Raw genomic sequence first — 27,212 nt, 5'->3', positions numbered from 1 at the left:
TGTTTAAAGCAGGATACTAGCTGGTATTGGAGGATAATCATTAGGTTGAGCCATCTATGGTCTGGTTCTGAGTTTAATGCTGCGGTTAGGAATGGAAAAATCCATCTGGGCACCCTGTATTCGATTGTGTTTCCTGGTGAGCTGGTGCAGTATGTGCACCCAGTATGTGTATCATTTTCGTGTTACAACTCACATACAATCAATTTCTATAATACTTTATACACATGGTGTAAATTAATCTTATCTTCCTCATTAATACCCATATATATTCAGATAGCATATATTAATACCCATATATACATCTTATCTTTCTCTATATTAATACCCATATATATTCAGATAGCATATATTAATACCCATATATACATCTTATCTTTCTCTATATTAATACCCATATATAGATGATATTATCTGATATCATACAGAGATGGGCAGGTTCATAAGCTAAATTAATGGCACGAAAATGATAACTTACCCGACGATGAGAGCTTCGGAACAACCACAGACCAAGATGGAGAGAGAGACGATGGAGAGAAGATAAACCGAGATGGAGAAGAAACAGAGAACTCTGTTTCGGAAGAGAGAGAGAGAATAGTTCTCAATGTGTGTGAATGGGTTGTTTCGGAAGAGAGAATTCTGAATGTGTGTCAATGGATTCGGACTTGTGAGGGAATGAGAGAGAGTTAGAACAATTATTTGGATTGATCACAGCCGTTAATTTGATCAAATGGTGCAAAAAAATGTCTCCACCGGTGCAGACGTTTTTACCGTCTCCACATAAGAAATTGCCTATAAATATATATATATTCATTAATGTAGAGTAATTCTCACAACTTTTCTTTTGTTTATAACAAACCTAACAACTATTATTTAGTTGTAACAATATTTAGTTATCTAAGTGTCAAGTGGCTATATAAGTTAGTCATTTATTTTATTTTGTAAAGAAGTACTTATTTTTTAGAAAAATTGAGAGAGAGATTTGTATACGTGAGGAGAGAGTTCTTCTGAGTGTTTGAGCGTTCTTGGAATATTGTGTGAGAGTTAAGGTGTATGGATCAAGAGAAGCCTTGGCTGGGTTTTGTACTCAAGAAATAGTTGCTCAAAGAGAGTTGAGATCTGTGTGATTAGGCTTGTAATCTGATCTTTATAGTGGACTAGCTCTGCTAGATGTACGCAACATATTGTTGCTGAAATAGGATAATTTCGGTGTATTATTTCCATTATTTGTTTTCCATTTTGTTTTGCACTTTAACTGTTTGAATTAAGTTCTGGTTTACATTTACGTTTTTTTAGATTTGTTTCATCTATGAGTTTTGGTGTTGAATCTACGTCCAACAAAGTTCTGGTTTATATTAGAGTTTTCCATATTTATTACATCTGTGAGTCTTGGTGTTGAACCTACGTCAACAAATCAAAGCCAGGTTTCGATTCTTAAAGAAAAATTTGTCAAGACTCAACCAAGATTGATCAAGAACTCATGGCAACAGCAAAGCTTGAACTTGAGAATTTTGATGGCAGTGGTGATTTCAGTTTGTGGAGAGAAAAGTTGAAGGGGCTGCTTGTTCATCAGAAACTTTCCAAGGTTATTGGTGATCAAGGGAAATTGAAGGAAAAGTATAAAGATAAGGATGATGAACTTGAAGAATTTCACGAGTTAGCCTATTACATGATCATCCTTCATTTGTCAAACAATGTCATCAGAAAAGTGCAATCCGAGAAGAATGCCTTTGGTGTTTGGGAGTGTACGCCCTAAATATCCACGGACTATTAACGGACTGAGAAATGGCATAATTATATCAGCCACGTAGATAGCATGTACCCGGAGCTGCTGTTACCAGGTCCTACCTCCTTAGCTCGAGGTACCAAAGGCTTAATGAGATTACTAAGGAGTTGGGTTAGGAGCATGGACACCACGACCTGAGAGTACATCAACCTCGAGGTACGAGCTTGAGTTGGCACTTCTGATCCCTTATAAAGTCAACCACGCAATGTAAACGTGCATATATCAGACATCACGTGTCTGATCCATCCCTGAATTCTCGGACACGCAGCATAAACGTGCGTGTTCAGGCACCCACAACTGGGTTGGGCCGTGCTGCCCATTATCTCCCTTACTTATTGATTAGACCACACTTCATTGTCAGGTTTTAGGAATTAATCATGAATGTCACAGAAGTGACATGATGGGTAAGAAGGTCACGGGATGACCTCCCTTGCCAACCCCCAGGTGCCCTCTCCCTATAAATATGGAGACCCTGGGAGTTGCAAGGGGTTGGATTCTATTTGGTAAAGAAATACCCTGTAAAAATCAGAAAGATAGCAATAATATTGGCTGGTGGACTCAAAGGATTTTAACCTTTGAACCACCTAAAAAATTATTCGTGTCATCATTTTACTTTGAGATCATTCATCTATTACGATTCATTATTTAGCACTAATCCCACTCTTTATTCTATTAATTATCTGTTGTCGAAGAACCGCGTCAACAGTTTGGTGCTTTCGTTGAGAGCTATTAGATTGGTGCTATCGCAAATACCCAACCATGGTAATCACTCGCTCAAGACATGGTAACGAGGTGGACCAACGTGATGGGCAGGAGGCCCATCATGCCGCCATTTCCAATGATCAGAACCCTGAGGTTCAGCAGCGGCTGGGCAAGCAGCCAATAGGCCAAGATGACACTGGAAGTTCGGCTCCCCGGCCACCCAATCCAAACCCATATTTTTACACGGCGGTGGAAATGGAAAATGCACAGCTGAGGAGTCAGTTGGCGAAAGTTAACCAGCAGATTCAGGAGGTTTTGGCCCGACTACCCCCTCTTACAACCGACACTAATGTCGGAAAGAGGCAAGGCGAGACTCATAAGTCCCACCGGGGTAATCGGTCCAGGCCTAGTCGGTCGGTCAGACCCCCGACATCAAACTCTACTCCCACATCGCACCACCGGGAGACCACTTTTGAGGAACTACCTAGGGCCGAGCAACAATACAGCCGATCGATCCGGACCTCAACTCCCAGCTCACTTTCGCCCTCGAGCGTGCCCAGGAGGGCTCGAGGGAGCTCGCGAAGGAGATCTGGGGAGGGCTCACTGCGACAGCCCGCCCCGGCCAGCCGTCCTGCGCCCCGCTCAGACCGCCGAGCACAGGACCCGAAGGTTGGTAGAGTCTAGCGGCCTCGACCTAACCTGATCTGCCCTAACGGGACCAGAATTGCATCTCCGGTCAGGCATCCTCCTTCACCGATAAGATGCCCGTCTCCTCCCCAGCCAGTCTGAGACATTCCGGCTCATGGGAGCAGTAGGAGAAATCCTCCTTCCGTCGGACCTTCCCATCGTAGCCGAGCGCCCAGACAAGTCTCAGATCCTCATCCCTAGAGGCGGGCTCCAAGCTTCCCAAATGGGAGCTATTGGACCGGGAGCCGTCGAAGTGACCTCTCCGGCGGAGACCTGCGCCAACTTTTGAGCTCGGCACAGAGTCCTCAGGCCACCCCGAGGGGCGACCTTTGAGATCGTCTAAACTCTCAAAGGGGAGACCCGGTGGGAAACGGTAGCCGTGCTCGCCAAAGGGAAGACCTGTCTGAAGTACGCGACAGCGGGAACGTCCCATATAACCTATCCCAAGATAGGAGGGACAATAACCCGCCAAACGTGTACAATGGATCCGGAGCTGTTGACCAGCCTCAGAACAACCAAGGAGATCAGGACAAAACCCCTGAGCGTCTGGCTTAGATGGAGGAGCTAATGAGGAAGCTCCTATCAGAAAAAGAAAAAGATGAATACGATTCAGGGGATGAACTTGAGCTCTTCGCCCCCAGCATAGCAGCAACGGCATATCCGCCTGGTTTCCATATGTTGCACTTGTCCAAATTCAACGAAGACGGGGATCCATCAGATCATCTGGGTATGTTCAATACCTTGATGATGGCCCACAACATTGGTCCCGAGCTGAGGTGCCTAATCTTTCCATCCACCTTGACTGGGCCACCCAGACAATGGTTCAAACAGAGTAAGAAGCAGTCAATCAGCTCGTGGAAAACTTTCTCTACTGACTTCAAGAGAGCATTCCGAGCTTCCCAGGCCACCCGCGTCAAGGCTGACACCCTGGAAAACGTAAGGTAGCAACCCGACGAGCCTCTGAAGGCTTACCTGAGCAGATTCGCGAACGTCGCTGCTCGGGCCAGAGACGCAGATGACAGCTCCAAGCTCATGGCTTTGAGAACGGGGATCCTCGTCGAAGGGGGACTCTGGAAGGAGATACAAAGGAAGGGAGTCAGCACCGTAAATGAATTCCTAAATAGGGTCCAAGGATGGATCAACCTGGAGGAGACGCAAGCCTCAGCCGCAGGAACCAGCCAGGTCCCCGAACAGCCCTCTGGAGTGGGAAAGGAGGTCGTGACAGCGACCCAAACCGTTACACAGAATAACTAGTTTGGTGGAGGCAAGAGAAAGGGGAGCGGCGAGGGCAAACAGCACGGCCCAAAGAAAAACAAGTCCGTAGAAAAATTCAAGTCGGTCTATGTGACTTATACCGAGCTCACCCACTCTAGGGAGAACATCTTCCTAGCAAATTCTGCTCGCCTCCCCTGGAAGAAGCCGGAGCCGCTAAAGCACCAGAAGGGTAAGCGAGACCCTTCCAAGTTTTGTCGATTCCACAACGACATTGGCCACAATACCGATGACTATAGACACCTGAAGGATGAGATTGAAACTCTCATCAGAGCCGGACCCTTGGCTCAATATGCGCGGAATAGAGTTCCCGCAAGCCATCCAGCTCTGGAAGTCCCGGTCAGTCAGCCCGGGTCTCAGGTAGATCAGGACGTCCCTCCCCCCATGCTAGGAGGAGAGATCTCCACGACCTCTGGAGGTCCCCATCTGGCTAGCACGAGCAGAGGTGCCCAAAAGAGATATGTGAACAAACTTAAGGCTCATAATGGAGTGGAGTCGTCCCCGAACAGCATCTACCAAAGCAGCAACGATTGGGGAGGCAACCAATCATATTTACTGAAGAAGATGCTAGCCACGTCCAGTTCCCTCATAACGACCCTCTGGTCGTAGCCGTGCAGCTCGCCAATCTGAGGGTTAGGAGAGTACTGGTCGACAATGGGAGCTCGGTAAACCTACTGTTTCGATCCACGCTAGAAAAGATGGGTTTTTCTATCACCGAGCTGAAAGCCACCTCCATGACGCTTTACGGATTCTCCGGAGAAGGATCGGCGGCAATAGGAATGATCAAGCTGGTGATCACCTTGGGAGAGGGATCTCGGACAGTCTCGAAACTCCTCGAGTTTGTGGTCATCGATTGCCACACCGCGTACAATGCCATTTTGGGTCGACCTACACTAATAGCGTTTGAAGCCGTTACCTCCATCCGCCACCTCGCGCTAAAATTCCGCTCTTCCACGGGGATATGCACCGTCCATGGCGATCAACTTGCTGCCAGGGAATGCTACAGCATTTCTATAAAGGGAAAATTAAAACCCGGGCAGTTAACGATGACCATCCAAGGTGGAAATGAGGAATCTCAGGAACCTTTGCCTAATCCTGAGATTGAAACACCTCAGAGTGCTGAAGGGGAAAATATCATCTTAAGTGATGATATTGACCCCAGAATAGGCGAGGATAAATCCGAGCTCCAAGCTATCGAAGAGCTCGAGGAGGTAAATATCGATCCACAGAATCCCTCACGGATGGCAAAGCTCGGGAAAAATCTATGTGGCGAGAGGAAGGCGGAGCTGATTAAGTTCCTGCAGGAGAACCTGGACGTGTTCGCATGGTCTCATGAGGACATGGTGGGGATCAGTCCGAGTGTCATTATGCACACCCTCCATTTGGATAAAAGCGTGCCTGCGAAATCCCAGAAATAGAGGCGCCTAGGAACAACCCGAGCTGAAGCCCTAGAAGAGGAAGTAGCCCGGCTCAAAAAGTGCGGCTTTATCCGTGAGGTTAAGTTCCTGGTCTGGGTCGCCAATCCTGTGTTGGTCCCGAAGCCCAACGGGAAATGGCGAACCTGCATCGACTTCTCCGACCTGAACAAAGCTTGCTCCAAAGACTGTTTCCCCTTGCCGAGGATCGACCAATTGGTAGACGCCACGGCGGGGCACGAGCTCATGTCCTTTATGGATGCGTACTCGGGCTATAATCAGATCGCTATGAATCTAGCAGACTGGGAGCACACTAGCTTCATGACCCCAACTAACGTTTATTGTTACAAGGTCATGTCGTTCGAGCTGAAGAACGCCGGAGCTACATACCAGAGATTGATAAACATGATGTTTTCCAACCAGATCGGGAAGAACATGGAAGTGTACGTTGACGACATGCTGGTCAAGTCGAAAACTGCCGATAACCATGTTTCCGACTTGGAAGAATGTTTTAAGATACTGAGAGAATACGACATGAGGCTTAACTCGCAGAAGTGCACTTTCAGAGTCGCCTTAGGGAAGTTCCTGGGTTTCATTGTCAATACCAGAGGAATCGAGGCAAACCCCGATAAGATCAGGTCGTTGCTCGAGCTGCCCTCACCTCGGTCGCGAAAAGACGTTCAAGGCCTGACAGGAAGGGTGGCGGCCCTTAATTGGTTTATTTCTAAATCTATCGACAAGTGTCTGCCATTCTACAACCTGCTCCGGGGGAATAAGAAGTTCGAATGGACCGAGCAGTGCGAACGTGCCTTCCTCGACCTGAAAGCACATTTAGCCGAACCACCCGTATTTTCCAAACCAATGGCAGGAGAGCCTCTTTTCCTTTACCTGGCCGTCACCAAAGATGCAGCTAGTGCCGTATTAGTCCGAGAAGAAGACCAGTCTATTACATCAGCAAAAGGCTCCTCGGAGCTGAGTCCCAGTATCCGTTGATGGAGAAGATGGCTTTCTGTCTCATTACGGCCTCCCGAAAGCTCAGGCTATATTTCCAGTCCCACTCAATACATGTCATAACCGATCAACCTTTAAGGCAGGTTTTGCAAAAACCTGAAGCATCGGGACGTCTGTTGAAGTGGGCAATTGAGCTCAGCCAGTTCGAGATTTTGTACACTCCGCAAACTGCAATAAAAAGCCAGGCCCTAGCTGATTTTGTGGCAGAATGCACAGGATTCCGAGAAGATCCTGTAGAAGATTCACCCCAGGCCTCCTTAGTCCAGGCCTCATGGAAGGTCTTCGTAGATGGCTCATCAAACGACAATGGCTCTGAGGCTGGAATCATTTTGATATCCCCAGAAGGACATAGATTCCACTCGGCATTGAGATTCGGATTCAAGGCATCCAACAACGAAGCTGAATACGAAGCTTTACTGGCCGGGCTAAGGGTGGCCCAGGAGCTGAAGGTCAGCTCCGTTCAGTGTTACAGCGATTCCTAGCTCGTGGTAAACCAGGCGATAGGTGAGTACCAAGCACGGGGAGCCAAGATGGCTGCTTACCTGGCCAAGGTAAAAGTTGAGTTGTCTGCATTTGAACGGGGCTCAATCGAACAGATACCTCGGGAGCAGAACACCAACGCAGACGCCCTCGCAAAGCTCGCTACCTCCGGAGAGACAGAGACTTTGGGGTTGGTACCGTTAGAGTTCTTGGAGAAACCAAGCATAGAAGAAGTCGAGACGGAGGTCGAGATGATCGACGCTAGACCAACCAGGATGACCCCCATCCTCGAATATCTCACAGCAGGAAAGTTACCTGAAGAGCGTAATGACGCAAGGAGGGTACTTTACCAGGCTCCAAGGTATACAGTGGTAGATGGGATATTATACCGGCATGGGCACTCTCTACCCCTCCTACGATGTGTTCTGTCAGGCGAAGCAAAGACCATTTTGTAAGAAGTGCACGAAGGTTTTTGCAAGGATCACACTGGGGGGCAAAGCTTGGCCATGAAGATCTTAAGGCAAGGATATTACTGGCCCACTCTGTCAAAGGACTCGATCTCTTACGTTAAAAAATGTGACAAGTGCCAGCGATTTGCCACCGTTGCCTGAGCTCCCCCAGTCGAGATGAAGATGATCTCGTCCCCGTGGCCATTCACGGTCTGGGGAATCGACTTAGTTGGCGCCCTCCCTACTGGAAAGGGAGGAGTCCGTTACACAGTGGTGGCCATCGACTACTTCACCAAGTCGGCAGAAGCAGAACCCTTGGCAACAATCACTTCAAAAAGAGTCCTCGACTTCGTGGTCAAAAGCATTATCTGTCGATTCGGGCTGCCGAAGAAGATCGTATCAGACAATGGAACGCAGTTCGACAGCATCCTCTTCACCGAATTCTGTGAGAGGCACGACATTGTAAAAAGCTTCTCCTCCGTGGCCTATCCCCAGGCAAATGGGCAGGTCGAGGCCATCAATAAGACGCTAAAGACGAGCCTTAAGAAAAGACTGGACGAAGCCAAGGGAGTCTGGCCAGAACAGCTCCCCCAGGTACTATGGGCATATCGGACCTCACATCGAACGTCGACAGGTCATACTCCTTTCTCCCTAGCTTTCGGGAGTGAGGCAGTCCTTCCTGTCGAAGTATAGGTAGCCTCGCATAGTGTCTAGGCATTTGACCAGGACCGCAATCACGAATTGCTCTGCGCGTCCCTTGACCTGATTGATGAAAGATGAGAAGATTCACAGCTACATCTCGCGCACTATCAACAAAAGATCACTCGTTATTTCAACTCAAGGGTCAGAAAACGTGCCTTTGGCATTGGCGACCTGGTCCTCAGAAGAATCTTCTTAGCCAGTAAAGATCCCAAAGACGGAGTATTGGGACCGAACTGGGAAGGACCATACCAAATAATCGAAGGTCATAAAAGAAGGAACCTACAAGTTAGCTCAGCTTAGTGGAGAAGCAGTCCCACGAACTTGGAACACCATCCATTTGAAGAAATATTATCAATGATACCTTTGTAAGGCTTAACCAGGAAGGCCATCTTTTGTCTATTAAGTAATGAGAATTAAATCTTTCTTCATTGTGTGTATTTGTGGATGTAATGTCAAGTAACCACGAAAGACCCTTTCCTAATTACTTGGGGGCATATGTCCTGGATATAACCAGGTCGTCTAAAAAACTTAGAAGTTAATTCAAATCGATTGATCGATGTTTTTCTTAAAAAGCACGAGACATCGATAAAGGATTAACGCAAACTAAGTTGTATCCTGGACATAACCAGGTCTTCCTAAAAAACTAAGAAGTTAATTCAAATTGATTGATTGATGTTTTTCTTAAAAAGCACGAGATATTAATAAAGGATTAACGCGAACTAAGTTTTCAAATTAACGTCCTGGATGTAACCAGGTCCTAAAACTTAGAAGTTAATTCAAATTGATTGATCGATGTTTTTCTTAAAAAGCACGAGATATTAATAAAGGATTAACGTGAACTAAGTTTTCAAATTAACGTCCTAGATGTAACCAGGTCCTAAAACTTAGAAGTTAATTCAAATTAATTGATCGGTGTTTTTCTTAAAAAACACGAGATATGAATAAAGGATTAACACGAACTAAGTTTTCAAATTAACGTCTTGGATGCAACCAGGACTTAACTCTTAGAAGTTGGTTCAAGTTGATTAACAGATGTTTTTAGAAAAGCATAAGATGTCAATCACAACACCAACAGAGACTAAGAGTATTACCAAATGCATGGAAGAGAAATGAGATAGAGGCAAAAGGATGTAAATCAATTAAAAATAGAGTTGAAAAAACCAATTGTCTCGAGGTTAAAAAACCTCATAATATAAAGTTACAAAAAAAAAATGTAAAGGATAAAAAGAAAAGGAGAAAATTCCTAGGCCCCACCGGGTCGCTCTGTTGAAGTCACCACCTCGCCGTCCTGCTCGGTCGCGGCTGAAGTTTCCCCGGTCTCGGAGGGCGCCTCTTGTTGGAGGCGAGCTTTGAACTTCTCGAGGAAGGACTCCCACGCTTCCATCCCCAAGAAGGAAAAGTCACCATCTGGGTTGAAGGCCCAGCAATGGTACAACATGTTCTCCATGGAGGTGGTGGAGGTTGCCTTCTCTGCTGCAAGGGCGGCCTTAGCTTCTTCAACTTCCACCCTTGCAGCGTCCAAGGCAACCTTGGTGGACTCGGCCTCCAGCAGCTTAGGTCGAGACGCGTCCAGCTCAGCCCGCGCGGTTGCCAGGGCATCCTTGGCGTCCTGTTCCTGTTTTTGGGCAGTCGCAAGGGCGGCCAGGGCGGTCTGATGCTTGCTCCTCATCTCCTCGACCCTGGCCCTAGATCAGGATATGCTCCGGTGAAGAGCCAAAGACGCCTGCGAGAAAGAAAAAATGTGTAAGGCAGATGCCTTAGAAATAAAGCAAATGAAAAGAAACGAATGGTGGAGCTTACTTACCGTGAGGGTCATCCCCAATGAAGACTCCATCACATTCTCAGGACTCCTCGTCTCGATCTCCCGCAGGTCCCTCGAGGTGGCGTTATAGTAGTGGTCCATGGTGTAGCTCGCCGTCTCGTAGACCGTCCCCTGAAAGACATCGAGGATTTTCTCCAAGGCCCGTGGATTCACCGGGACGCGCACCTCGGGGGGCGTAGTTGGCAAGATCCCGGAGGCCGCCTCCTTTTCCCGAGCAAGGACAGGAGGTCGCGGTGGAGGTGGAGCCATCTCCTTTGCGGCAGGAGGGGGTGGAGGCACCTTTTTCAGAAGGGCCTGGGTTTTTCCCCTTAGCCGGGGACTTAAAGGATGTCCCAACAGCCTGCTTCGTCAACCGAAGCCTCTTCACCAAAGGCCCTGAGGGAGGATTTCCCCCCTGGAACATGGCCCGTAAGCTGTCATCCCCGGCCTGAGACATCTCTGTTGAAACAAAGACAAAGCATTAATATACATGTAAAAATATTTGTACAAAAAAACAAAAATAAAAGGGAAAACAGAGCTCAAGTATGTATTGAAAGGGGTCCTACCCTCCGAGCTAGAGGAGGAATCTATGGTCACAACCTCCGGCCCCGAAGCTTCAGCAGGGGAGTCTAAGATAACGACTTCGCGGGCTGGGAGAGGCTCTGGGCCCGGATCTACCTCGAGACTGGACTCTTCTACGTACTGCCTAAGACCCGGAGCTACTACACCCTCCAGGAGGGAGGGCCACGACCTAAGATTGGTCCCATAGTCCTCAAAGAAGGCCGACCTAAAGGCTAGGGTGCTGTCTACTACTACCGTTCCCCTAGGGTGACCCATTTCGTTACGTAGCATGAGCTGGTCAACGCACTGGAGTAAAGTAATGTTGCGGTCGGGGTCTGTTCGGTGGCAGTGGACGATTTGGTCGGGGTTAAACCTAGCAAGCCTTAAGTCTGCAGTGGCCCTATCTAAATCCCTAAACAGATAAGGATTACCTTGGCCGGAGGGGCCGGCTGCTGCCCCGGACTGGGCCCTCTCCACGTTCGCTTCTTGGGCAAAGCCCGCCTCCACCGCACGAGGGGCACCTCGTCCTCCTCGTCCTCATCTTCTCCTGCGACCTCCTCCTCGGGGATGGGCGCCATCTCGCGAGCAGGAGGGAGACCCCGTGGTCTCCTCAAGGCCAAAGTCTGGCCCGTAGAGATTAGCTGGCACGCCAACATCGTCTCGTCGGACATGAGCTGGTGATAATCCTTTTCCATTGGGGGCAGCCCCGCTAAGGTCTCGTATTGAACCCCAAGGGTCACGGACTTGGCCATCCTCGTGAAAATGGCTGCATGATTGTTTCTAAGTCAGGAACGAATAAAGGAGGCTAATCGAAAAATTAACTTACGAGCTGAGAATAGAAGGTACTTACGAGGGCGGTTGAAATAGTGGTGTTCGCAGTTGTGAAACCCCTTGGACATAAAGAACTGGTCTTTAAATTCGTTGGGGTGGCTAGGTAGCTCAATGACCACAGCTAAATTTGGAAAACGGATCAGCTAGTAGAACCAGTCGCCTTGCCCCCGCTGCTCCGGGCTGGCCTTGAGGCAGAAGAAGTAGAGGATGTTCGCCGGCGTGGGGACCTCCCATTCCTGCTTCAGGAATAAATATTTCAGCCCCGCTAACAAACGATATGAGTTAGGGGGAGCTGGAAAGGAGCCAGCTTCACGCAATTTAGAAAATCCGCGAAGTACTGGTCCAGCGGAAGGAAGGCCCCAGCCTTGAGATGCTCGTCACTCCAAGCGGCGTACTCCTCGTTGAGCGGCGCGCAGCTCCGCTCGCCTTCCAGGGGAGGTCAGGCATCCAGGGCGCCCCTCCCAATCTCAATGTTATGGGAAAGGAAGATTTTATTCACTTTCCCCTGGGTGGTGACCTTCGAGGCGATCCTCTCGGCCTCAAAGAAAGCGTTGGGCCCCACCTCGATCTCCTTCTCCACAGCTGGACCGAAGGTGGGGATAGGGGAGTCCGTGCCCACCTCCTTTCCCTTGTTGGCGTGCTGGCAAGATGAGCTGCCAGCACTCTTCTTGGGTGCGCTCTTCTTTGGTCCCATCTGGTCGCCTAACGAACAAAAGAAGAAAATTTAGAAAGGGCGACCTAAGCATAAGAAAGAATCTAGCGTGAAGTGTTTCCTTAACACGGGCTGAGGTAATCTCAGCCCGTGGAGAGTAAGACCACGCGGTTCTATGAACATGCGCTTGTGCTCCCAACGGGTCCCCGATTACTCGGAATCCGTGTGTCGGGAGGGTCAGAGTAAGGGTTTGCCTTGGAAGGAAAGTTTCAGTAGGCAAACAGTGCAAAACTGCCTATGAAGCGTGTCCCCTAAGCTACCCAGTTTTGCACCCTAAGAAATGGTTATTTCAAACGGGCATACAAAAGTTTTACCCAGAAAAACTCCCCAGAAAGTGTACCCAATGAGCCATGCTTCTAAATGGTTTTTTCCTACGGCCGGTGCCCCTAGGCTAAAAACCTACTCCTAAAATACCAGCAAAAAACCAGCAACATACTGCATGTGACCGCATAAACAATTTACCTAAGCAACAGTGAAAGAAAAAAAAAATTTAAACATGCACAAACGGAGGACTTACAGAGATGTTTTGCTGTAATAAGATGGAAAGAGTCGTCTGGGTTGGAATCCTGTTGGGATTGCTGGTGCCGAAGTCTCGAAGGAGTTCTCATGCCTGAATTTATGGAACGTTGAGAACAGTGACCAGAAGAAAGAGAGGGTTTTGAGACTGAGAAGAAAGAAGAAGATGAGAAAATGAGAAAATTTTCAAATGAACGGGTAGCCCATGCGAAAGGTGGCCACCCCTTTTATATACGTAAAAGGCCAAAGGAGGAGGGTCGTTGGATCGCCTTGATGTAGGATGCGAGGATCGCTACTTGAAAGACGAAACGACGGCCGAGTATAGGCTAGGCCATTTAATGCGGTTCTCGGAAGACGTACCGTCACCAACCACGATGCTCCACGTATTCGATACCAGCGTAATGGGCGGAATATGAAGAGTCCACACAGAAGCCTAAAAGACCCCACTGTGGCCCCAGGTGATGTCATATGTCACGAACAGGGGCTTGGGGGGCAAATGTACGCCCTAAATATCCACGGACTATTAACGGGCTGAGAAATGGCATAATTATATCAGCCACGTGGATAGCACGTACCCAGAGCTGCTGTTACCAGGTCCTACGTCCTTAGCTCGAGGTACCAAAGGCTTAATGAGATTACTAAGGAGTCGAGTTAGGAGCATGGACACCACGACCTGAGAGTACATCAAGCTCGAGGTACGAGCTTGAGTTGGCACTTCTGATCCCTTATAAAGTCAACCACGCAATGTAAACGTGCATATATCAGACATCACGTGTTTGATCCATCCCTGAATTCTTGGACACGCAGCATAAACATGCATGTTCAGGCACCCACGACTAGGTTGGGCCATGCGGCCCATTATCCCCCTTACCTATTGATTAGACCACACTTCATTGTCAGGTTTTATGAATTAATCATGAATGTCACAGAAGTGACATGATGAGTAAGAAGGTCATGGGATGACCTCCCTTGCCAACCCCCAGGTGCCCTCTCCCTATAAATATGGAGACCCTGGGAGTTGCAAGGGGTTGGATTCTATGTGGTAAAGATATACCCTGTAAAGAATATCAGAAAGATAGCAATAATACTGGCTGGTGGACTAGAAGGATTTTAACCTTTGAACCACCTAAAAAAGTATTCGTGTCATCATTTTACTGTGAGATCATTCATCTATTATGGTTCATTATTTAGCACTAATCCCACTCTTTATTCTATTAATTATCTGTTGCCGAAGAACCGCGTCAACAGGGAGAAATTAGAGCAGCTGCATATAACACCTTCTGTGTCAAATCAATTTACTTGAACAGTTATATGGATTCAAATGAATCCATCCCTATCCCTTGATGCTAACATTGACATTTTTAATCAAATAATAATTGGCTTGTCTAATATTGATTTTAAAATTGATGAGGAATCTCAAGCTGTGATTTTGTTGCAGGCTTTACCTGAATCTTACAGAAAGGTGAAGTCAACCATGAAGTATGGGATTGAATCAATATCCCTTGAAGATGTTCTTGGTGATAACAAAGCTAAAGAATTTGAGTTGCAACTAGAAAAAGAGAAGAACAAAGAAGAGGTGCTTTTAACAAGAGGAGGACCCTTCAAGAAAGAACTAAGATGGAAAGATTTCAGCAAGCCAAGAGATCACAGTAGGCCAAGATGGAAGTCTCCAGTAAAATCAAAGTCCAGGGGGCGTGAACCAAAGAAATGTTTCAACTGCGGAAAGGTTGGACACATCAAGAGATTTTGTTGGGAATTAAAGAACTAAATGAAGGAGAATTCAAACCAAGATTCAGCATCTGTAGCTAAGGAGAATGAAGACTCAGATGGGGAATTATATTCAATCTCAAATGAAGGGAACTCAGATGATTGGATAATGGATTCCGGTTGTACTTACCACATGTGTCCGATTAGAGAGTGGTTCTGTAATGACTCAAATTTCCTAATAAGGTTTAGGACCTTGATTAGGAGGTTGGGAGGGCCATAATTGATTTATTATATTATTAAGTGATTATGTGCATGTTTATGTGAATTATATTATGATATGATGATAAATGCATGCATATGGGTCAATTTTTAATTATAAGGGCATTTTGGTAATTTGGCCCGTTGAGGGTGTAATTGTGCATTTTCATGCATGTGGATGAATTATGAATAATACCACATTATATGTGGATTTGTTCGAGCCATTCGGCATGAGACGATCTTTTGAGTGCAAGTTAGCAGTTTGGTCATAACGAGGTTGATTTCAGGGCTTGGGGTGAGTCTCGGGGCAATTTGGTGATTAGAACATTACTAGGAGTTAAAAGATAATGGGATATGATTTATTAGCATTGGAGGATATTGAGAATAACGGGAATTGGAGGGTGTTAATTATGATTAACGAGATAGAGGAGAAATGACGATTTTACCCTTGGTGGCCTTAAGATGACTTTAAATGACCTAGGGGCATTTTGGTCTTTTGACCTAAAGGATATATGTCACTTGAGAAGGCTGTAGAAACCTTAGAACCAAAAAAAAAAAAAATAGAGCATCATTTCTTCTCTTCCCCTTCATCTTCTTCTCTCTTTCTTTCTTTGAATTTTTGAACTCCAATTGAGGAACCAAGCTAGGGAGTTGAGCCTTGATGGTCTAGGGGTATGTTCCACCATTGAAGAGGGTGTGATCTTGAGCTTGAGGTAAGATTCAGCCATGAAAATTCTGGTTTTTACTCTGTTTTGAAGTTAGTTTTGAGCTAGAACTTTTGATTATAGAATTGAGTAATTGGTGTGGTTTTTGGTGGTTCAAAGCTTGGGTTTTGTTGTGGGAATGTTGATTGTGTTGTGGGAATGCTTGGTTTGGATTTGGAGATGTTTGAGTAAGTTTTGGAAGGATTAAAAGAGGGGAAAAACGAGGTTTTGATGGGAGAAAACAGGGTTTTTGGCTGATGGTCAGGCAATGCCGCGACGCTTGGGAGGCAATGCTACGGCATAGGGTGCAGGAGCTTGAGGCTGGCGCCTTTATTTGGGAGGCAGGACGCAGCATGGTGGATGTAGGATTGCGGCCCTTAAGAGCATTTTTGGCCAAAATTGAGCTTTTGGCTTAGGGACTCAAACTTAGGCCTCGAGATCGTTTCTACTACCTGGTTTAGTATGATTCGACGTCTCGGAGGCTAGATCTTGGTCCGAGAACCTTTTATTATTCATTTTAATGATAGAATCTCATATTTGGTTATGACTAGGTGATCGCTAATGGACTAAAAAACTGATCGTTCTCAATGGTCGTTCTTTTATTATTTCACGCTCGAACCAGAGGTAAGAAAATTGCACCCAGTATGTGACATGCATGGTTATTATTGAGGCATGTTGAGTGTTCTATATGTGGACATTGATTGCATTGAAAATGCATAAAATACATGAAATTAGGGCATGGCATGAATGTTGATTATGAGATTGATCAGAGCTTGAGTCTCTGTAATTGTGCATGATTATAATTATGCTTTTGATTACTGAATGAGCATGCTAAATGCCTTATATCTGAATATTTGACATATGGTATATGTCTGTTTGTATTACCTCATTGAGGAAGCACTGACTTATTAGTCAGGGATCGGCATTGGTGTCAGTATTGATTGTGAAGCTGTGACTTATCAGTCAAGATCAACAGTAGTACTAAGTACTGGTCGTATGGCATTGACTTATGAGTCAAGGACGGTTCTAGCGTGTTTAACGCAAGCCGAAAAGATTAGATCTAATCGACATCTGCATTGAATGACTTGTCATGAGCATTAATGTCGGACCGACCTCAAGTTTGATGAAAATTAAAAGCACTTGTCTAGTCTAAAGGCTAGTTATTTAGAGTCAAAGCCAGAAAGGCTAAGGTGACCTACACGTCACATGGCTAGGAGGGTATGAGACCTCCGAGATAGACTTATTAGTCATCTGACCGAGATGGACTTATCAGTCATCTAATCGAGATAGACTTATTAGTCATCTAATCGAGATAGACTTATTAGTCGTCTGACCAAGATAGACTTATTAGTCATCTGACCGAGGTAGACTTATTAGTCATCTAATCGAGATAGAATTATTAGTCATCTGATCGAGATGGACTTATCAGTCATCTGATCGGGATAGACTTATCAATCATCTGACCGAGATTGACTTATCAGTCATCTATTTAGAAAGTGACTTATTAGTCAACTGATCAAGGAACGACTTATTAGTCATCTACCTCAAAGCGAGAGACTTATTAGTCATCTACTCAGAGCGCAGGACTTCACAAACATGTATTTGTACCTGCTTGCATGAATGAGTAGAGTTATTACTGCTAGGCATGCCTATTATGACTTAGTAACATGTTATTACTATTCATGAGCATATTAAGTTTTTTTGCTGAGCTTCGGCTCACGGGTGCTATGTGGTGCAGGTAAAGGCAAAAGAAAACTGGACCATCCTTGAGTTGGAGAGCTTAGGTGACGATGTGTACATATGCGGCTGCTCGACCACCACGGCCGAGGGTTTAAAGAGAAACTAGGGTTAAACACTATTTTGCCGCTTAGGTCTGTTGGTTGTAAATCTTTTGTTGTAATTAACCTTTAAATTATATATTTGGGGTCTCAATGTATATGGTAAACGTTTTAATGAAACGTTATATCTTAACCAATTTTTTTTTAACCCTAAACCGCTAATCATACTTAGTTACACGATTATGGCCAAATGACTCGATTAGCGAGTTTAGCACTGTTTAAAATGCACACCGTAACATTCCCTGAAGCTTAGGGCATTACAGGTTCTTTGAATATAAAGCTCATAAAGGCAGAGTTTTGATGGGAAACAATCAATCATGCTCGGTTGAAAGAATTGGCTCAATAGCAATAGAGCACTTTGATGGAACAATAAGAATACTTGAGAATGTTAGACATGTTCCAGATTTGAGGAGAAATTTGATCTCACTTGGAACATTTGATGATGAAGGGCTTGAGTGCAAATCCAAACATGGAGTTCTTAGAGTAAGTAAAGGTTCCCTTATTATTATGAAAGCAACTAAGAGAAATGGTTTGTATTTTTTGGCAGGAAAAACTATCTTGAAAGGAGAAGCTGCTGTTGTAAAGCAAGTTGATGAACTTACTAAATTGTGGCATGTGAGAATGGGCCACATTAGTGAGCATGGATTGGAAGACCTGTACAAATAAGGTTTATTGGAGAAACATAAACCAGGGAGTCTAAATTTTTGTGAGACTTGCATAAGAGGAAAACAGCGTAGATTGAAGTTCAAACTCAGCAAGCACAAAGCAAAACAAATTCTTGATTGTGTCCATGTAGATCTATGGGGTGCAAGTTGTGTCTCAACTCATGGTGGAAGGAGGTATTTTCTCTCTATTTTAGATGACTATAGCCGTAAGGTTTGGGTGTATTTGTTAAGGGAAAAATCCGAATGCATAACTAAGTTTAGAGAATGGAAATTACTTGTTGAAAATCAAATTGGACTAAGAGTTAAAGTTTTAAGAGCAAATAATGTTCTAGAGTTTATAAACCATGAATTTAATTTGTTGTGCAAAGAATTGAGTATAGAAAGACATAGAACAGTTATACATACCCCTCAACAAAACGATGTAGCTGAGAGAATGAATAAGACTCTTTTAAACAAGGTTAGATGCTTACTTTTAGGGGCTGGTTTGTCAAAAATATTTTGGGGTGAGGCTTTAGCATCTGCATGCTATCTTGTTAATAGAAGTCCTAATAGGAAAATTGATTTGAAAACACCAGAGGAATTGTGGACTAATAAGAAACCAAGTTTGTCACACCTTATATCCTTTGGATGTGTAGCTTATGCACATAAAAGAGGTTATAAATTGGAGTCAAGATCTGTCAAATGCTTGTTCCTAGGATATCCAGACGGTACTAAGGGATATAGGTTGTGCTCTCTAGAAGACAATCACTTTAAGATCATTATAAGTAAGGATGCGGTATTTGATGAGACTAACTTTCCACACTTGAACAAAGTGAAGGGAGATTATGTTCATGATGCAGGTATAAATGACAGTGATGGTGAGATGATTGAATTTGAAGTTCAACTTCCCAGAATTGTTGCATCGGAGAATGAACAAGATGAATATAGTGGTTTGAAAGATGAAACCAGTGGTTTGACAAATGAGACTAGGAGTTCGAGTTCAAGTGCTGAGATTGAAAACATTACAAGATCAGATCACATGCATCCTTTAGTTGATTACCAATTGGTTAGAGACAGAGCCAAGAGAGAGATAAGCCAGTAACCAGATTTGGAGATGAGATGGATTTGGTTGCATTTGCATTGAACACAGCTATTATGATAGAAAATGCTCAAGAACCAGCAAATGTTAAAGAAGCATTAATGAGCAAAAAGTCAAATAAATGGAAAGCAGTCATGCAAGAGGAAATGGACTCTCTTAGGAAGAACAAAACATGGGATTTGGTGGAAAGGCCAGCAGAGAAGAAGGTTGTTTCATGCAAATGGATTTTCAAAATTAAAGAAGGTATTTCAAGTGAGGAATAAGCCAGGTACAAAGCAAGAGTTGTTGCAAAAGGGTTCACTCAAGAGGAAGGAGTGGACTATACTGACATATTCTCATCGGTGGCTAAGTTTAAAACAATCATAATTTTACTTTCATTAGCTATCAATCATGATTTTGAGGTGGAGCAAATGGATGTAAAGACAGTGTTTTTACATGGGAATCTTGAAGAAACTATTTTTATGGAACAACCTGAGGGATTCAAGGTGGAGAAACCGGGGAAAGATCTAGTGTGTCAACTTAAGAAGTCACTTTATGTGCTGAAGCAATCTCCTCGGCAATGGAATAAGAGATTCGATATGTTTATCACCCCACTTGGGCTCACAAAATTCAACTTTGATGCATGCTTGTATTATAAGGACTTAGAGAAAGCTGAAGCTATCTATCTACTAATATATGTAGATGATATGCTCTTGATTAGCAAGGAAAAGGAGAAAGTGAGTTGGCTAAAGAAAAAATTACACGGTGAGTTTGAGATGAAAGATCTCGGAATGGCAAAGAAGATTCTTGGCATTGAGATACATAGAGATAGACTGAAGAGGAAGATGGTGTTGTCACAAAAGGGATACTTTAGAAAGGTGCTACAGAAGTTCAATATGTAGGACACCAAACCAGTAAAGTTACCACTTGCAGGACACTTCAATTTGACAGCTGATCAATCACCAAAGACAGAAGAAGAAAGGGAAAAGATGGCAAAGATACCTTATGTTATTGCTGTAGGAAGTATGATGTTTGTCATGATTATCACAAGACTTGACATAGCTCATGCTATGAGTGTGTTAAGTAGATACATGTCAAATCCAGGGATTCAACATTGGGAAGCAGTCAAGTGGTTGCTGAGATATATTAAAGCTACAACCTGTTGCACTCTCCATTATAGAGTCATAATTTATGGCAACTACCGATGCCTTCAAGGAAGCAATTTGGCTACAGGGATTGTTACAAGAATTGAATATTTTGAAGGGAAGAGCTACTGTATTTTCAGACAGCCAATCTTCAATACATTTGTGCAAAAATCCTTCATATCATGAGAAGCCCAAACACATTGATATCCGAATGTTTTGGATTAGAGAAAAGATTCATCAACAAGTGATCAAATTGGAAAAGGTTCCTACTGAAGAGAACCCTGCTGACTTGGGAACTAAAGTATTGACTTTGGACAAGTTTAGGCATTGCTTAAACTTGATCCAACTTGGAGAAAAATGAAGAGGGTACTGAGCTAGGATGTCCACTCATCAATATTCAGATTCAAGTTGCAAGAATTAAGGTGGATTTGTGGAGTAATTCTCACAAATTTTCATTTGTTTATAACCAACCTAACAACTATTATTTAGTTGTAACAATATTTAGTTATGTAGGTGTCAAGTGGATATATAAGCTAGTCCTTTATTTTCATTTTGTAAAGAAGTATTCATTTTTTAGAAAAGCTGAGTGAGAGAGAGAGAGATTTGTATACGTGAGGAGAGAGTTCTTCTGAGTGTTTGAGAGTTCTTGGAGTATTGTGTGAGAGTTAAGGTGTATGGATCAAGAGAAGCCTTAGCTGGGTTTTGTACTCAAGAAATAGTTGCTCAAAGAAGAGTTGAGATCTCTATGATTAGGCTTGTAATCTGATCTTTATGGTGGACTAGCTCTGCTGGATGTAGACAACAAATTGTTGTTGAACCAGGATAATTTCAGTGTGTTCTTTCCATTATTTGTTTTCCATTTCGCTTTGCACTCTAACTGTTTGAATTAAGTTCTGGTTTGTATTTACGTTTTTCCAGATTTGTTGCATCTGTGAGTTTTGATGTTGAATCTACGTCCAACAAAGTTCTGGTTTATATTAAAATTTTCCAGATTTGTTGCATTTGTGAGTCTTGGTGTTGAAACTACGTCAACAATTACAAATTTCACAAAGACATGATTTAATGTTTTTTATTGTTTAAAATTATTATCTAAATTCAATATTTGCTTGGTACTAAATAGAATTGACTCTCAAATTATAGAGAAAAAAATATAACTCATAATTTGAATTTAAATTTCTGAAGGATAACATAAAATAATATAAACTACCTAATATTTCTTTTTCTAAAAAATATGAATGCTTTCCTATTAAATATATTTTTTCATATTGATATAGGTTTTAATTTCTTTTTCTTTTTATAAGTTATAAAGAAAGAATGTTCTCATTGTTATCATGTAAATATAAAACAAAAAGTAAAACTTCTTTAGAAACTTATCATCTCAATATTATATTGCAAAAAATTTCATTATGTAGAATTGTCATGTGCTGATTAAAAGAATCAATTAGCCAATTTATATTAAAAATTATAGCATCGGTGCAATAAAAAATGGAGATACAAATAATATAACATGGAGGAATATTGAATTGTAATGACTGTATTTAAATTTGAAGTCTTCATACTCCAGGCCCCTTTAAGTTGTGTAGGACAATTGGACTCCTGACATTATGGGAGCCATCAGACCACACTAGTGATGCAGATACCATAGAATTATTTGATAAACTACCACCATTAACAATCACATTAAAAGATTTCTCCTCATTCAGTGACTTGAAAGAAAGAGCTTCAGGCACAACTTTGATACTAATCAGAGATCTTGAAACAATTTTGGCCTTATAGGTGGAGTTAGCTTGACCAACATTTTTTACTCTTCTATGAAACTTAATACTAAATGGCTTGCCAGTGGGAACTTCAGAAATCATTGAAGGGTAATTGAGATCTTTTGGTGATGCTTTGCCTGAGTCTTGAAGACAACTGCTATTATCTCCAGATATAAGCCTAACTTTTTCTTCATCATAGCCAATGCTGCATAGAAATTTTATGTAGTCTCCCACTGAAGAATCATACACAAGTCCAGGATTTAAAGCTTGTATTGGGTTGACATGGCCAGAACCATAAGCAAATTCTCCATTAGAATTTCCAGTATTGTTCATCAACAAAGCTACAAGCAAATAAAGAAGAAATTCAGTTAAAAACACATTTATAACCCAGAGTCACATGGTTTGGTAGTGTGCCTACACATAGGAGAAGAGAATGAAAAAATTTTGTCGTGTAAACCTTTGCAAAATAGTTCTTGAGTAATACCTGTAGTCATGAGAGAAGATTTAATGACTGAAGGAGACCAATCAGGGTGAAATGTTTTAACATAGGCAGCTGCTCCAGCTACGTGGGGGCAAGCCATGGACGTTCCAGATAGGAAATTGTAATTCACATGCCTTTTGTCAGCAGGGCTAATTGAGGGTGAATTAATAGGAGAATATGCAGCCAATATATTTAGACCAGGGGCAATTATATCTGGCTGCAACACATTTATGCATGGTAATCCAAGAAAAATACTTCTCTAAAAGACTAATGAAAGTAAAGCAAATAGGACTAGGATATTGAACAATATGAACCTTCAGAATATCTGGTGTGATTAAATTTGGCCCACGAGAAGAGAAGGAAGCAACGACAGGAGCTAAAGAATCTTTTATGGCTTCACTTCTTAGAATGGTTGCTTGAGGATCTCTGAAAAAAAGGAGAGAAAGACTTGCATTATTTGAGGTAACAAACACATTAATCAAATTTAAGGGTGTATACAATGATACATACTTGGTGGAATTTAAGTATGACAAGACCAATGCATAGTCAGCTTGGCTCAAAGCTGATGCAGGGAATGGGACAACAAAAGAGACACCACTGGCTCTATCGTTGTTCGCAATACAACCAGTTGCACCAGCTTTATAGGCCTCTTTGATCCCGAAAAGTGAATCACACAACACAACCTTTCCCTTGACTAAACCACTGTCTAGGCAACCTTCATCACAACTCCTAAAAAAATGTAGTCAAGAGAAAACATGTCTTTTCTTCATCATATTGATATTTTTCTTTGAAACTTTTGAAGATAGAATGAAAGGATTGGAGAAAGTACCCAGCCATTGAAACAGAACACTGACTTGAAGCATTTTTTCCATGTACTAGAGGAAGCATTGTGTTGTTCAGATTGAAAGAATTTATAGAATTCCCCTGTTTGTGTAAAAATCAATGAGCATAAAAGCCATAACCAATCATGTAAAAGAAGTGTCAAAACTTAGAGATAGTAATAACACTATTCTAAGAAGCAAAAGATAAGGAGGACATACAAATATGTTGGATGTTCCATTGCCAACAATAACCTTGTCAATTATTCTTCGATCTATGCTACTTGCAGCTACTGTCATAAGCCATGGTGCTGAACTTAGCATAGTTCCAAGAGAAGGGCCACTATTTCCTGCACAATTTAAGGTTAATATCCCTTTCTCCATCGCATGGAAAGCGCCAATAGCAATCGAATCATCTTCGAATGTTTCTAGGGAATAAGGATTTATTGATATTGTAATGATGTCAACCCCATCAGCAATTGCATCATCAAATGCAGCCAAAATAGCTGCTGAATAGCACTTTAAGGGGTTGCAGACTTTATAGACAGAAATTCTTGAAGAGGGAACCCCTCCTCTTGCAGTGCCTTTGGCAAGTCCATAAAAACTTGAGTCTTTTACATTGTTCCCGGCTGCTGTTGAGGCTGTATGGCTTCCATGACCTTCAGTATCTCTTGCTGACACATCTGACGTAATTGATTGATAGTACCGAGCTCCAATGATCTTGCTGAAAAATCAAGATTATATACAGAAACATTGTAAAAGGGTATCAAAAGAAAAGTGATACGTATTTATTTACTTTCAATTAAAAAAAATAGAAAAAGTACTTGTTGCAAGTGAAATTTTGGCCGCCTGCACAGCCCCCCTTCCATTTCTTTGGAGGAGGACCAAAACCTTCATCACTAAAGCTCTCTGACTCTGGCCAAATTCCAGTGTCAATAACACCAATTATAGTATCACTCTCAATGGTCGGATTTCGACTCACTGTCTCGCGGAGTCCCAAGAAGTCCCAAGATCTTGTTGTTTGAGTTTGATAAATTTTACTTGAAAAAATTGAGACTACCTCCTTTGAACCTGCCAACAACCATTTTCAAATACATGTTGCAATTTTTTTTTTTTTATCACAAATCCTTATTTTACTTAGTTCAATTGGAACAGCTACGAGTTCACTTAGTTCAATTGGAACAGCTACGAGTTCTAGATGACTTACTGGCGAGCTTAAGTCTTTCTTTCTCAGTCAGTTTTGCTGCAAATCCATTGAAGCTCCTTTTGTAACTTCGAATTAATGAATTCGCAACCGAACTGTAACATGAATAAAATTTGTAAGAAACTGATGTGAAATCAGAAAGAGTAGCATGTATTTATCTAGATCTAGATTAGATGTTAGATATTCAAGACTACCTTCCCTCAACAACACTTTGTAGAATACTAAGGTGATGAGTCGTTGGTGAGTAAAACTTATCTTTAATTGCTCCCATGTATACTATATAAACCTGTACCATATGGCCATATTCACAGTAAAATGGTAGTTTTCAATGAGTAATCAATAATAATAATAATAAAAGAATAATGAAATTTTGCTTTTTTAACATCTATTGAATAAATATGAAAAAGAAAGTGTTTTTGAGAAAGGAACTACTTGCCTCTCTATCTTCATTGGCTTTGCAGGAAAAGCTAATGGTGAGAATGAAAATGGACAAGAAATGGTAAAACTGAAAAGTTCCATACTTCCCCATGCTTGAGAAACTAATAGTAAAACCAAAAGAGCTCTTTACTACCAGAATGGTGTATACTAATTTATAGATAAATTCAATACCATAAAACAAAAATTCCTACGCTATGTATGTAATCCAACAGTGTTTCATTTCATGACAATAGTGTACATTGTATGACAACTATATATATGAGGTTACCAAACAAATTCTTGGCTGCTTTACTATTATTACTGCTATTGTTATCATTGTTTTTGTTATTAATATATATTTGTTATTAGATATACTTTCCTATAAATAACATTCATGCAGTTTCACTCTTTTTATACAAATATATTTATATATATATATATATTCCATTCATTAATTTTGGATGTTATCACATTAATCTTTCGAATTTTCAAATTGTGACAACTCATTTCCCTATTTCACATGTACACCAATTTTGACTAACTAGTTTACTAATATACCCTTCGGAATATAAGATGAATGTTTTTTTTTTTGATACAAGGATGAATGTTTTTAAAACTGTTGAAATTTAATAACAAACGTTCCGACTATTTTAGAACTAAACAAGCGAAAAGTCTGAATATATTATAACGTCTGGCTTCTCCTTCTCAACTCCATAACAATAGGAACAAACAAGCATTAATCATAACTCTCTACACAAAACCTATTGCTCAAAAACCTCACAATGGGATCGAATCCACCATTCAGTTTCTAAACATTTTAAAAACCTTGGTCACAAATCTCACTGCAACACAAAACCCAGAAAATCCCACAATTCAAAAATCTCATGTTTTGCAAAAGAGATTATACATTAATCCACGAACACGGCTGACCCATTACTTAAAAATAGTTAAAGAAAGTAACGAAGTGCACCATTTTTGTGGACGTCGACCGGTCGAGTCTGCAGAGGTGGAGGATAGAGAAGGTGAATGTATGGTTCCTCTGTTATGAAACTTCTGAGTCTTGCTGAGTGAAACAGTGTCATCCATTTCCATTGTTGCCTTTCTCCAAGCTTGGAATTGTTTCGACATATTTCAGTAAGTATTTAATTTTATTTTTGGTAGGTATTCACCAAATTTAATAAAACAATCAGTCAAAAAACTTGTATTTGAAGGAAAGAATGAGTTCGTAATCATTCTGGAATATGATGAAAACTTTTAAGGGAAAATTACACTATAGATTACATTAATAATAAGAGTTACTATAATATTACCATTTATACCAATTACACTAATTTATACATATCATACCACTTTTTCGATTTTAATTAAAATTATTCCTTTTTAATATTTATTATGTTTAATATTATATTAAATTAAATAATATTCTAATTTGGGGAAATGGGGGATTTTTTTAGTAATTGAATAGATTTTGATGTTTTAATAGATTGTGTAATTAATGTGTATTTTTACCGTTCACACTAAAAATCCATTAATTTTTCTTTTCGGTTATGCTTTCAAAAAAATAAAAATAAAACAACGCCTGTTTTGTTTTATTTTATTTTATTTTTTGCTAAAGAAAAAATGTGCATTTTCAATTCCACATACCAAAAGCAAAGGAACCATTTTTACTCAAAAATATCGGCTTCTCTCTCAAATGGCCATACCCAAAAGCTTAGACTTTTCTTTCAAAATATACTAAACTTTTATGTTTATTTGAAAACAAAATATACTAAATTGTTTATGTTTATGTCATTTTTGTTATACTAAGTATACTTAGATGTTTATTTTCCTTAAAAATATACTAAATTGTTTATGTTTATGTGGAAAAAATATAATAATATTAAAAAATAAAATGAATAAACATAAACTAAAAGGTGTTTGGTTATTTTATATCAAAAATAAATATTTTAAATATTATGTTTATGCTTTTTATTAAGTAATTTAACAAAAAAAATAATAATTCTATGACACCAACATACAATAAGTTGATGAAAGATATTAAACAAACATGTATTTGATTATTTTATATATCATAATAAACCAAAAAGCTTATGTGAGATGCACATAATATTTTTTATGTTATTTTTTATATAAAGAATGTAAACTTATTAAATGTTATAGATATATGTTTGTTTGTTGTGTTATCAATATAATTAAAAATAAAATAAAGTTTATTTAAAATAAAACTACTTTACATAAT

General features: G+C 41.6%; 1 protein-coding gene across 1 annotated transcript; it reads right to left on the bottom strand.

Moving 5' to 3' along the window:
* Positions 1–21,718: 21,718 nt before the first annotated feature.
* LOC133791155 (subtilisin-like protease SBT4.6) lies at positions 21,719–26,125 on the bottom strand. Its single transcript, XM_062229073.1, has 11 exons — positions 25,944–26,125; positions 24,993–25,095; positions 24,751–24,842; positions 24,560–24,651; positions 24,177–24,423; positions 23,575–24,076; positions 23,364–23,458; positions 23,045–23,263; positions 22,849–22,960; positions 22,538–22,751; positions 21,719–22,394 (listed from the first exon to the last, which is right to left on the bottom strand). The coding sequence occupies exons 1-11, from the start codon at positions 26,099–26,101 to the stop codon at positions 21,850–21,852; spliced, it is 2,379 nt and encodes a 792-aa protein (XP_062085057.1). The 5' UTR covers positions 26,102–26,125; the 3' UTR covers positions 21,719–21,849.
* Positions 26,126–27,212: the final 1,087 nt, after the last annotated feature.

The sequence above is a fragment of the Humulus lupulus genome, chromosome 7, assembly GCF_963169125.1.
Source record: "Humulus lupulus chromosome 7, drHumLupu1.1, whole genome shotgun sequence".
Lineage (NCBI taxonomy): Eukaryota > Viridiplantae > Streptophyta > Magnoliopsida > Rosales > Cannabaceae > Humulus > Humulus lupulus.
The sequence above is the reverse complement of the archived record's forward strand: the minus strand, read 5'-3'. Positions and strand labels throughout refer to the sequence as shown.